Source organism: Malus sylvestris, chromosome 1 (assembly GCF_916048215.2).
Source record: "Malus sylvestris chromosome 1, drMalSylv7.2, whole genome shotgun sequence".
NCBI lineage: Eukaryota > Viridiplantae > Streptophyta > Magnoliopsida > Rosales > Rosaceae > Malus > Malus sylvestris.
In genome coordinates, this window is record NC_062260.1 from 27569479 (window position 1) to 27581590 (window position 12112).

General features: G+C 39.1%; 2 protein-coding genes across 2 annotated transcripts; both read left to right on the top strand.

Moving 5' to 3' along the window:
• The first annotated feature begins 339 nt into the window (after window positions 1-339).
• Window positions 340-4675, top strand: LOC126616273 (U-box domain-containing protein 32). Its single transcript, XM_050284297.1, has 10 exons — window positions 340-674; window positions 842-963; window positions 1103-1224; window positions 1589-1693; window positions 1891-2014; window positions 2114-2191; window positions 2491-2628; window positions 2874-3401; window positions 3496-4236; window positions 4319-4675. The coding sequence occupies exons 1-10, from the start codon at window positions 491-493 to the stop codon at window positions 4499-4501; spliced, it is 2325 nt and encodes a 774-aa protein (XP_050140254.1). The 5' UTR covers window positions 340-490; the 3' UTR covers window positions 4502-4675.
• Window positions 4676-6765: 2090 nt separating this feature from the next.
• On the top strand, window positions 6766-11885 carry LOC126616279 (uncharacterized). The gene is made up of 10 exons (XM_050284310.1): window positions 6766-6972; window positions 8028-8231; window positions 8451-8587; window positions 8706-8750; window positions 8843-8896; window positions 9235-9339; window positions 9444-9647; window positions 9735-9820; window positions 10013-11031; window positions 11148-11885. Exons 2-10 carry the CDS (start codon window positions 8054-8056, stop codon window positions 11420-11422), a joined length of 2103 nt encoding a protein of 700 aa, XP_050140267.1. The 5' UTR covers window positions 6766-6972; window positions 8028-8053; the 3' UTR covers window positions 11423-11885.
• The last annotated feature ends 227 nt before the right edge of the window (window positions 11886-12112 follow it).

Sequence of the window (12112 nt, forward strand, 5' to 3'; positions counted from 1 at the left end):
CGACGACAGGAAGATGGAACTCCGAGTTTGTGTGAGAGAGAAGAAAAAAAAGAGCGGTTGCTAGGGTTTGCGACGGTATTCTTAATTATCTTATATTTTTACAAACTAGTGTAAATAGCAAACACTTTGTTCAAACCAATTTACCTAACACATGTCTACTTACTTCAATCTTAAGCATCGAGTCCATTGACAAAAACTTTCCTTTATTCCATTAACTTTTCTACTTTAACTTTATATAAAAGGACACATTTATTAATTTTTCCTCCAAAAAAAAAATAAAAAAATAAAGGTGTAAGAATCTCAGCCCAACCCAAATAAGTAAAGCCGTTTTTGTCACGAAGCAGGCAAGACTAATCCTCCCACCGTACAAATTACCGCGTCTTTACGGGCTACAGTCACTCGGTCATGACTGAGTTTTGACTCACCGAGTTCAAAATCCCCCAAACCCGGGATTCGGAATTCCACGAGACTCGGTGGCGGTACTGTTCCGATGGGGAGCGTTGGAGAGGTCGGAGAAGGGCGGGTGTTGTCGGATGTGGAGGAGACTATATTTGTTGCTGTGGGGAAGGACGTGAAGCAGAGCGAAACGACGCTGGCTTGGGCGGTGAAGAACTTCGCCGGGAAGAGGATTTGCCTGCTACATGTTCACAAACCTTCTCTTCTACTGTCGATGTGTGAGTTCTTTACTCTGAAAGTTGAATTCGATCAATGTCTTTAGTGTTTTTGAGAAATTGACCTTAAATTGTGTTTGGCTGCTGAGAAAATCGAAAAGAAAATTTGAACTTCGAGGCAATTGTTTTCAATTTAGAGTTATAATTGTGATTTTTGGTACTATTTGCAGCAGAAGGGATCGGTTCTGCTAGTAAATTGAAACAAGGAGCAGTTAAGGTGTTACAGGTAGCTGAGAGGACGAAATTACGAAAGCTTCTAGATCAATACCGAATGATTCTCACCGGAGCGGGGGTAACGGCTCGCTTTTCATTGTTTTCATAGTTGTTTTGATAATCTACACTATAGATCGTGCACATTAGTATTCGAAATCTGAATTTCAAGTATAGGGAGAGCGTTATTTTCGTCTTAGGGTGCTTTCTTATGAATGCAGGTGGAGGCAAATGAATTATGGATGGAGATGGGAAATGTCGAAGAGGGGATTGTCGAAATAGTTGCTCGGCACCATATTAGATGGCTTGTCATGGGGGCAGCTGCAGATGAACATTATTCTGAGTATGCATCAGTGAATATACTTTTAATGATAATTTTTTTCTTTAGTCATGCTACTGTGTCGTTCTAGGATTCATACAGCTGACCCCACTTAGTGGCATTCTAGGAAGAAAACAATGCAAATGAATTATGAACGCAGTGGCGTTCTAGGATTCATACAGCCGACCCACTCAGTGAGACAAGGCTTTGTTGTAGTAGTCATGCTACTTTGTCGTTCCTAGTGCTATGTGGGTAAAATCAAAGAAACATATTCTATTGCTGGTAAATCTAATTTAATGATGAAGGGCGTGTGATCGGTAATGAGTTGAAAGACTTGTGAACATGCATATCATTTATGTTGACTGACTCATCCTTGCTGGGATTGCAGGAGATTGGCTGAGATAAAGTCCAGGAAAGCATTTTTCGTATGCCAAAAGGCAGCTAGTTCCTGTCATATTTGGTTTGTTTGTAAGGGGTACCTCATATATACAAGGTTTGGCACCTTTCACACCAACTCATGCATCGGCGGGTTTAAGTTTTTCTTAATGTATTGGCAGACTGGCTCATAACTGTTGTTTTCACCCAAGTAGCTTTCCCTGTTAAGTTCAAACTGTCAATTTTGTAACTTTGTTGCGTTGTCCTTATACGTACTATATTTAATTGCCACTTATATGAAGCACGTGAAAACAGGGGAGACAGAGAAGATGAATCTGAAATAGAAATTGCCCCTCCTCTGCTGCTGACGAATTGGGCTTTTGGAACAGAGCAACCAGAACACTTCAGATCAGAATCAACTGATTCGCTGAGAAATCTGGTAGCCTCACTACCCAGACTGTTTTTTTCTCCAATGAGAAATTCTGTTTGACTTTTCGCTCTAATGTGAGGTGGTACTAGACAAGTAACTTTGTTACAGAGCTCTGCAGATGCTGAGGAAGATACCAGCGAGTTGGAAGAAATATCAGGGAGGTCGACCCCGTTGATGATAGATGCGGTGAGAAAATTCATTCATTGGCACCCTTTGTATGCAAGTACATGGATGATTTTCATTACACATCATTTACTGCTTTGCTGAAATTGTACAAAATTCTTCCTAGAAAACCGCTTAGGTGTGCATGTTTATAGTTTCTGTTTTATGTCCTGAGTTTTGAGTTATGGGGAACATATTGGGGCAGATAAAGAGCTTCTTTTGTGCTCTGTCAGGCTTTAGTTGTGGCAAAAACTTCTTTTCAAGTCAGTGTGTGCTGTACTTTTCAAACCATTTGATTAGTCTTTAATTGCTTATCTTTACAGGAGGGAGAAGAAAATGGTGAAAGTTATCATAGCGTAGAACAAGCCATTGTGGATGCTAAGAACTTAAAACTGAAGGAATTTGAAGAGACAACTAGGCGGTGGAAAGAGGAAGATGATGCGGTGGAGGCTAAATGCAAGGTAAAATTTGGAATGGCATGAATTGCTCATGAGTTAAACTGATCTCATTTATTAGCCTGATCGTTTTCTAGATTGAATGCGTCAAACTTTGACCTTTTGGGTTTCTTTAGATGCTGGTATTTGTCTGCATGTGGTGTGCATTTGTGCAAGCATGCATATTTTGGTGATTTATGCATACCTACTAATAGCAGATACTGTCTCTCATTCTTCACCACAAAGTTTGTGTTGTCCATGCCTTCTTACAGGCCAAAGCATTTGAAAGTTTATGCACTAAGGAGATGAGCCAAAGAAAAGAGATGGAAGAAATGCTTGCTAGATTAAAGCAAGAAATAGACAGGGTGAAGGATGAGAGTGAGGAATCTATAAGACAACTCCCAATGGTTGAGGACAAGAAGTTAGTGCTGGAGAAACAACTAGAAGCGTCACAAAGTGAGGTCAAGGAGTTAGAGGAGAAAATCATCTCAGCTGCGGGGCTCTTGATAAGTTTCAGGGAAAAACGGGATAAAATGAAGATAGAGCATAGAAATGCAATGAGAAAAGTCAGACAGCTAGAGACAATGATAAATGGGGAAGCTGCAAGCTTTGATCAGGCAGAATTCCCTATCTTCTCTTTTATGGAGATCAACGAGGCAACTCACAACTTTGATCCGTCCTGGAAGATTAAAGAAGGAAGGCGCGGAAGTGTTTATAAAGGGATTCTTCGCCACATGCATGTTGCTATTAAGATGTTGCCTTCTTATGGTTCTAAAACTCAATTGGACTTCGAACATGAGGTAAATCTTATGTTATGTTTTCTACAGTATTTATGTGTTATTAGAAAACCAGTGAAACAGTTGTGAATTCATTATTTCGGTTCAATTCCATCAGGTAGAGGTCTTGAGCAGAGTGCGGCATCCAAACTTAGTAACACTAATTGGAACCTGTCCAGAATCCAGGTCAGTTGTATATGAGTACCTAAAGAATGGCTGCCTTGAAGACCTCCTTGCCTGCAAAGACAACACTCCGCCTCTTCCATGGCAAATTCGAACGTCCATTGCTACAGAGATATGCTCTGCCCTCATATTCCTTCACTCAAATATCCCCTGTCTTGTCCATGGGAACGTGAAACCCAGTAACATTCTCTTTGAAGCGAACTTTGTGAGCAAACTTATAAATTTGGGCATCAACTCTTTGATCCCACAGAACGAAAACCCGACCAACTTCACCAAAATACGTAGTGACCCAAATGGAGCTCATGTGTATATGGATCCAGAGTATCTTGAAACTGGAAAACTCACACCAGAATCAGATGTTTACTCATTCGGGATTATACTGTTGCAACTTTTAACTGCAAGTCCGCTTTCAGGAATAGTGAAGGATGTGAAATATGCATTAGAAAATGACAACTTCAAAGCATTGCTGGACGTTTCAGCCGGAGATTGGCCACTAGAGCAAGCAAAAGAGATGGCTTACATAGCACTGAGGTGCTGCGAGAACAAGCGCTTGGATCGGCTAGACCTATTGGTTGCCCACGAGGCAATGAGAGCTTCATACGCTGCCTCAGCAACGTGCTTGGTTTCCAAGAAGCTTATTCGGACACCATCCCATTTCGTCTGCCCCATTCTGCAGGTAACTTACGTCCATCGGACTCGAATTCCAATTTCTGTAGAATCACTAACTGAACACGATATGCGTTAATTTGCATTTGCAGGAAGTCATGCAAGATCCACACATTGCAGCAGATGGTTTCACATACGAAGAAGAAGCAATACGGGGATGGCTGAAAAGCGGCCACAACACGTCGCCGATGACAAATCTTGAGCTCGAACACTGCAATCTGGTCCCCAATTATGCCCTCCAGTATGCAATTCAACAGTGGCAACTACAGTTGTAAAAATTACTCGCATCTTTACTTCTTTTACTGTTTGTATACACAGTGATTATACCTGCCTGTAGCATCATTATCTTTAGAAAATGATTTTAGGCCAAAATTAATTACTGATTATACTTCAGAACCATGGAAATCGGAAGCTCGTAGTCTAATGATACTTTTTTATTATTTTCTCAACAGAGGAAAATGTTACAGGTTCGAATCTCGTTTATGCCTTTTGATTAAAAACTAACACAACATGAAAACTATAAGAAAGAAGAATCCTTATTTTGGTTACACGATCTAACTTAACTATAACTTATTTATTCGCTGCCATCATAATTTAACTAACTCCAAGGGCTCCAATGTCGTAATTTATCATTGACAAGGTTCTAAAAGTCGTTAGGCGCTAGTCGGGCGGCGGGTTGGGGCCTAGCGCTTAGGCGGCTAGGCGGGAGCCTAGGCGGACTAGGCGGATTTAAGTAAATCTATCATATTTCAGGTAAATAAGTGTCTGCTTCTACTTGAAATATATATAATTTCATCATAAACTACAAAATAGAATGCATATATATCAAGAAGTATTGGAACATAATGAAAACATGTGAAATAAGGATATAATGTTTGTTCATTCAAGTATGCAACAAGTCTCTTACAATTTATTGGAAAAAAATAAAATGCAAAATGAAAGTTATGTATTTTCTGTCTAAGTGAGTTGCAACCTAGGCCGGTCTAGGCGGGTGCCTAGGCGGGCTAGGTGGGTGCCTAGGTGGTCTAGGCGGTGGGCTGGGGCCTAGGCATTAATCGGGGCGGTGGGTTGGGGCCTAGCGCCTAGGCGGCGCTAGGCGGGGATTTTTAGAACAGTGATCATTGGTGTAAAAGAAATTCCTACTGTCATTCTACGAAAAAAATGGGAACAATATTTTTCAATTTTTGGTAGGAATAATGGAATAATTATATGGCTATTAGCAGGAAAGTGATTTTCGCGGTCTTGTTTTGTTAGTTTTTTATTTTTATTTTACGGTGTCAAATTAGGTTTGTTGTCTGATTGCACTCACAAAAATACCCGGATGTACTCTGGTGGTCAAACCCGACTCTACGCATCACACTCCATTTGTGAGATAGCTGCCGCACTAAAGTTTCGCTTTAAAATAAAGTGTGAAGATCACTATTCTCGATAATCTCAAGTTTTATCTTTCGAGCGAGACTGTGAAAATCACTATTTTCAATAATCTCAAGTCGAAAAAACAAGTAAAAAATCTGAAGTCCAATCTTTGTTGATGGGCTGGAAGCCCAATGTTATAATGAACTGAATTCTCCCAGTGAACCAACTTAGGGGTGTATTCAATTGGGATTTTGAGGGATTTTAATTCTTTTAATGAATCTAGTTGTATTTAATTAGGATTTTAAGTGATTATCTGAAATTTAATATGTATTCAATCAAGATTTTAAGATAGTTTATTAAAATCCTTAGAAATCCGGGTGTATTCAATTAGAATTTTAAAGAAGTTTATAACATTTCAGGTGTATTAAATTAGAATTTGAATTTAAAGAATTTGGAAAAGTTGAGGAATTAGAGGGAATTAGAGAGATTTTGTAGTGTATTTTAAGCATTCACAAATCTCACATCTTTCTATGAGATTTCGAGGGAATTGAATTAAAATTTTACATAGAATCTCTACAAATTCGTTAAACTCCATAAAAATCTATGAATTTATAAATTCATTAAAATCTCTCGAATTCCCAATTGAATACATCCCCTTAAAGAGAAATTTTTTATTATAACGGGAATACAAGTGATACACCACGTATTTTTATAAAAGTGGTGAAATTTTTTATTTTTTAAGTTATTAACTTTTTAGTACACATATCTCACTATTTATATGGTAACACGTGATGTACCATCTCGCGTACGGATCATATTGAAAATTTTCTTCAACTTAAGGGTTAAGGCTATCAATCTCTCAATTCCAAATGCTACCCCTTTTCACTCTCTCCCTCAGCGCGTGAAACAAACCCTACCATCCTCCTATCCTATGTCGTAATCTCAAATTTTATTTATTTAATATAAGAAAAATTAATGAAAAAAGATTGAAAACTTTGAGTTTTAATTATAAGGACAAAATAAATGGTAAAGTAAATAATAATATGTTTAACTTTTTAGTGTAAAAATATGATTTTTCGTTAAAATGAACATAACCTTAGAATTTTCTTTAAAATTCCATTTAATATATTTATTTTCATTTATTTTATTTTATTTTTTCCTTTTACTGCAAAGGGTTCCCTTCCTTCTCTTCCATCTCTCGCCTTTATATTTTCTCCTTACGAACTCTCTCACTGTCTCCGTTCACCTTCGGCTTGTCAATTTCTTGCATTTTCTCGGCGATTTTCCTTCCCGCCAAACACTCCGAATCTCCCTCCCGCCTGCTCCGATTCCCGCAGATATCCCGACGTCCTCCCTGTTCTTGAACCGATCTCTGCTCGCGCCTCCACTGGTACGTAAACCGATTACTCCCTCACTTCCTTCTCACCCATATATATACACACACACATTTATACGTATAATATCATATATCGATCACAGATCACGTGTTTCCATACCTTTCCGAGCTTCTCCGAATTCTTGCTTTTTGAGTCTTGATTTTTTTTTTTTTCAATTGAATTGTTTCTCTGTATGATAGCTGGAAAAACTCTGTATCTGTGCAATGAACGAGAGAAAACCTAGAGATTTCGAATTATGTGTGTATACATTTATGTATGTATTTGTGGTGTATGTGAAATCGTTAATGATGGAATTTCAACTTAGCTAAGTGAGGTTTACAGTCGTCTCTGATCAAGTTTGATTATGCATGTTTATGATTTTAAGTTCCGGAATGCCGATTATTTGAGATTTATTGAAGTTTCCTTTCCTTTTAACATTGGTTTCGATTTCCCCTCATATGTTCATTCGCCTACTCTTGATTTCATTTCGATTTCGTTGTATGATTATGTTTCTATAACGAGGTATATGGATATATGTTCGTTGGATGCGGAGGCGGAGGCATTTTTCGCTATGCATTCTTTCTGGTGGATCTGTAATCCAGAATATGTTTAGGATATAGAATTTTGTAGGTTTTCACATTTTTTGTTACTTCCTATCTTGTAATGGTAGATTTTTCATCAGTTTTCATGTTATTCTTCATTGTTTAAACTATGGGTCTTTTCGTGGTTGTTTATGTGGTGAAAATAATTAAGTTACTCGAACTTTGTTTGTTGGCTGGATGTTCTAATTCCTCTTTGCATTACTAAGTTCGGTACAACACATGTCATATGATTGTGGCTTCTTTAATAATATCGCACATTGTCGGACTTATTAGATACATAACTTGTTTGGAAATAAATCTATTTAGCTGTCATGCAGATGAAACAGGATGCTTTTGTTCCCTGAGCTTGCATTCTATTGCTACATCCACTTTAGATGTGGTGTATTCGTGCCTCAATCCAGTTCAATTGAATGTCATTTAGTCATTAGATGTTTACCTTGTTTTTATTTGTCCTACATTTTTTGCAGAGACATCTGGTGGATTTGTATTTCTGATGTCAATTGCAAAACCTACGACCTCAGACTCTCTGTATGCTATGAAATCAGAGGAGGAAAATGATTCCCTTGACACTATCATTGGACAAGTTGCGAAAGAGCCATCTATTTCTTTCTCAAGGGCCGGGGATAGCCCAGTCCCGTGGATTCAGCTACTTCATGCCTTAGATCAACAAGGTACTGGAAACTAATTTGTATAAATACAACTTTGTTTGATTATAGAAGTAGTGAACCATTAGATTGAGCTTTGTGCCATACCTAATGGGGAGTATCCTGAGTTTGTTTTGCCTTTCTTGGTCCACTGCTACGGCCAATGGCGGTTTTAATATTCATATTATATGTCATAAGAAGGCAGTTTGGTTATAAGTGTTTGATGACACATGTTACTTCTGGCAGAACTTCCAGGTTGGCCCCTGCACTCTCCTATTAAAGTGCAGATGCAAAAGTGTGACAAATGCCCACGAGAGTTTTGCTCATCCATCAACTACAGAAGACACATACGTGTACGCCATCGGTTGAAAAAGCTTGATAAGGTGTCCCATCTATTTTAAACTGTTATAAATTTGTCTATTGTTTTTCTGTGTGTTGCGACTGTGAGCATCTTTTGCCGTCCATCGTGTTCAAAATACTTATTTTGTTTAAATCTTGTAGGATTCTTCTAAAAATAGGGAGCTTCTACGTGAATTTTGGGACAAGGTACAATTTATTCTTTGAATACTTTACGTTAGGGATACCTTCTTCTTAGTGTATGTGCAGCTTAATCCTTACATGGTTTGGTGTTTGTCTAGCTCTCGCCAGAAGAGGCAAAAGAAGCTGTATCATTCAATAATGTGACTTTGGAGGTATTTTCTGTTACTTGCCTGTGTTTTTATGGCATGCATCATAAGTTATAATCATGTACCGCGGTATGCATGTGGTGTAATTTAAGTGACAAATTTTCCCCCTCTTATGCCTAGATTGATCACAGATGAACCAAAGTAGGACAGTAATGTGTTTTTATCCCAACTGATCATAGTTTTGAATTGACCAAGATTTGTTCTTTGCGCCTTCCTCCAGTTAATTTCTAGTGGGCTTCATTTTTTCCAAAGTCATTATATTTTTTGTTAAATTGTTACTTAAGTGCAATCATTTGAAAGGAACTGTTTTTAAAAGAGATCTCCTAATTTAATATATTTTCTAGGAAGTTCCAGGGTCTTCAATTATAAAGGCATTGACAATACTTATAAGGAAACCGGGATTTTCTTCTTTGCCTCACGTTTGTTTGAAGGCTGGTCCTGCCCTTCTGGTAAGACATTATGCTTTTTCTTGTGTATGAGTTTTTATTGTAATGAACTGCCACATTGCCTGTTCAGTGGATATGATATGTTTGATTCTTTTCTTTTTATCCAGGATATTGTTCAAGCTAGACCTTCCAGATTTCCCATATCATCCCAGGAGTTATTCTCTATCCTCGATGATGCAAGTGAAAAGACGTTTCTGTGTGGGACAGCCATATCAATGCAGAGATATGTTTTTGATGGAGAGGCTGGGAAAATTGGCCTTGAATCAAAAAACTTAGTTGCTTGTACAAGCTTCCTGGTGGAACAGATATTGGTAAGTTTCTGGTTTCTTTTCCATCTTTTAATATGGTTGATTTTACTCTCTTTTTCGCGTTTAAATTCGTGGTGATTTTTTGCTCAGTTGAAAGCCTGGCATGCTGACAAGGATGCGGAAGCTTTGAGGTTACAGAAGTTGCTAGTGGAGGAAGAAGAAGCTGCTCAAAGAAGGTACACAACAAGCCTTTCTATTTGATTTTCAGCACATTTCAGTTTTTCAATTGTGTCGGTGGGAAGATTTTCAGTGCCTCTTTAAACTCGGCACTCTGTAGAGTATAGACCAGCATGACTGGGTAATCTGTTGCCTGTTGTTTTTTTATCAGTTGCATAATCTATTCGGTCTTATTTTCTGAATAACTGTAGGCAAGAAGAGCTCTTGGAAAGGAAAAGGCAGAAGAAGCTTAGGCAGAAAGAACAGAAGGAAAAGGATCAAGGACATGGGGAGAAGGTTGATGTTAAGGAGAACATTGATGAAACTCTGGAGGCTGTGCCACTCGTAGAAACATCTAGTCCTTCAGCAACATTTGATTCTGACACGGCCAGTTCGGATGTGCTGGATCATGTCTGCTTATCACTTGAACCATTCCATTTCTCAAATACGGATGAAAATGCAGATCTCGAATCTCAGACTGGAGTTAGCGTTGGACATGTTGATTCGGCGAGTGGACCAAATGTTGAACGGCGGGTGGTGCAAGGAAATGGTAGTCGGCGTGCAGTTGCTCGATGGCACATGTCTCCAAAATCACAGCGGTGTGTGCCCAATGGATTTCATGGAGGCCATAGTTCTCAAACAGCGAAGCATTCATCCATACACCACCACGGTAACCACAGGGATGTAAGGGCTGCTTCCAGTGGCAATAGAGTATGGAGTCGAAAGCCCAAACCAGAATATGATGGGGGGAGTTTGAAAGCTGGAGTACAGGAAGAAGCATCTGAACCAGATCAAATCAAGAACCATGAGGTTTTGATTGGTTCTATACCAGTCAATCTTGGAAATTTTTGCCAGGAAAGTAATAATCTGGCTGGTGTTCATGATGACTGTCTTTCGGAGAAAGGTCAAATGCTAAAGGACAATCTTCAGGATAAAACCAATAAACCTGATCTGGTACAGAGTGGCACAAACCGGTCAACAGTGAAGCTTTGGAGGCCAGTGAGCCGGAATGGAACAAAAGGTCCTACGCCAATTCAGAATGGCAGCAAAGAATCTGACATAAATGTGGTAGCTGAAAAGGGCAACAGCCAAAGCCCTTACAGTGAAAATTGTAAAAGATCGTGTGTTGTGGATGGCCATAATGATGGAAACGGGAACGGCTCTACTCACCCCGATGAAACACAAAGCCTGGGCTTCTGTAGCCGTGCGGCAGAAGATTTTCTTGCACAGAGTGAGTTCAGCTCCATTTTGTATCTTGTTCTATTTTCTCTTTTGTACAAGCAGCTCCCGGTTAAAGTTAATTAACCCTGAAATACAATACAATAAGGACACGTCTTGTTTGTGCAGGATGGAAGGAGGCTATTGCTGCAGATCATGTGGAATTGGTTCTATTCCAAGACTCCGAACCTCCCAGATGCCCAGACAATCAAAATGACGGTGAAGTAGGAGCGAATCATTTGTTGAAGTCTAAACACAGCATTCTTGGCAATGCGGAAAACAGGCTTGTAGATGGGGAGGCATTTGATTTGCCAACTGCTGGAGCTGCTAAAGTCAGGCGCAGGACGAAGCATGACAAGGGTGTGAAGGTTAAGTACATTCCGAAACATAGCACAGTTGCCTAGTAATAGAGGGTAAAGAGATCGTTTTTCTTCTTTTTTTTGGGGGTTATACAGCATGCACAGTTTAGCCAATGATTGTATTCTTAGCAGCAGAAGGGTCCAGTTTTACCAGCGGTCTTCTGTCAGAAAATCGAAGAAAAAGTTTTGGAAGATAAGTTTTTTTTTTGGTTATAGTTCCCTCTTCTCTTTGTCATAGCAGATTGATTAGAGTAAGATTTTTCTTCTCTTTGGCAGAAGTTTCTGTAATGAATTTGGTTCTTTGGTTTGAGCCGTCATTGTCCGTTGCTATGCATTGTTTGTACCGTCTTGATGACATCATCAATGAGCCCGACAGACCAAACGAGTTGGTTTCTGGACAGGCGTTTCGTTTGTGAAGGTTGCATTTGTGATGTCGTTTCAGGTTACAGTATTTGAAGTTGTAAAGGGTGATATTTTTTGATCAAATTCGATTGTGTAAACTTTCCAATCGACTGAATTTCCTCTATTTTCGGGCTAGCACATGGGCTACAGGTGACCAATTTCCATGGGCCAAGCCACTTGGCCCGGAAGATTGCGCCTCCACGGCCCCTCTTCCTGCACACCTATTAATCTTGGTTTTTGGTTTTCAGCTTAACGAGAAATCATATTAGTCACCACCAAGTAATCACAATGTCACGTGTTAATCTAACTATACATGATCTTGTGTTATTGAAC

Coding starts and splice junctions, on each gene's coding strand:
- LOC126616273 (XM_050284297.1), top strand. CDS start 491: ATGGGGAGCGTTGGAGAGGTCGGAGAAGGGCGGGTGTTGTCGGATGTG. Junction 1,225..1,588: donor GCAGATGAACATTATTCTGA/GTATGCATCAGT, acceptor CTGGGATTGCAG/GAGATTGGCTGAGATAAAGT. Junction 3,402..3,495: donor AATTGGACTTCGAACATGAG/GTAAATCTTATG, acceptor CAATTCCATCAG/GTAGAGGTCTTGAGCAGAGT.
- LOC126616279 (XM_050284310.1), top strand. CDS start 8,054: ATGTCAATTGCAAAACCTACGACCTCAGACTCTCTGTATGCTATGAAA. Junction 8,751..8,842: donor TACGTGAATTTTGGGACAAG/GTACAATTTATT, acceptor GTGTTTGTCTAG/CTCTCGCCAGAAGAGGCAAA. Junction 9,648..9,734: donor TCCTGGTGGAACAGATATTG/GTAAGTTTCTGG, acceptor TTTTTTGCTCAG/TTGAAAGCCTGGCATGCTGA.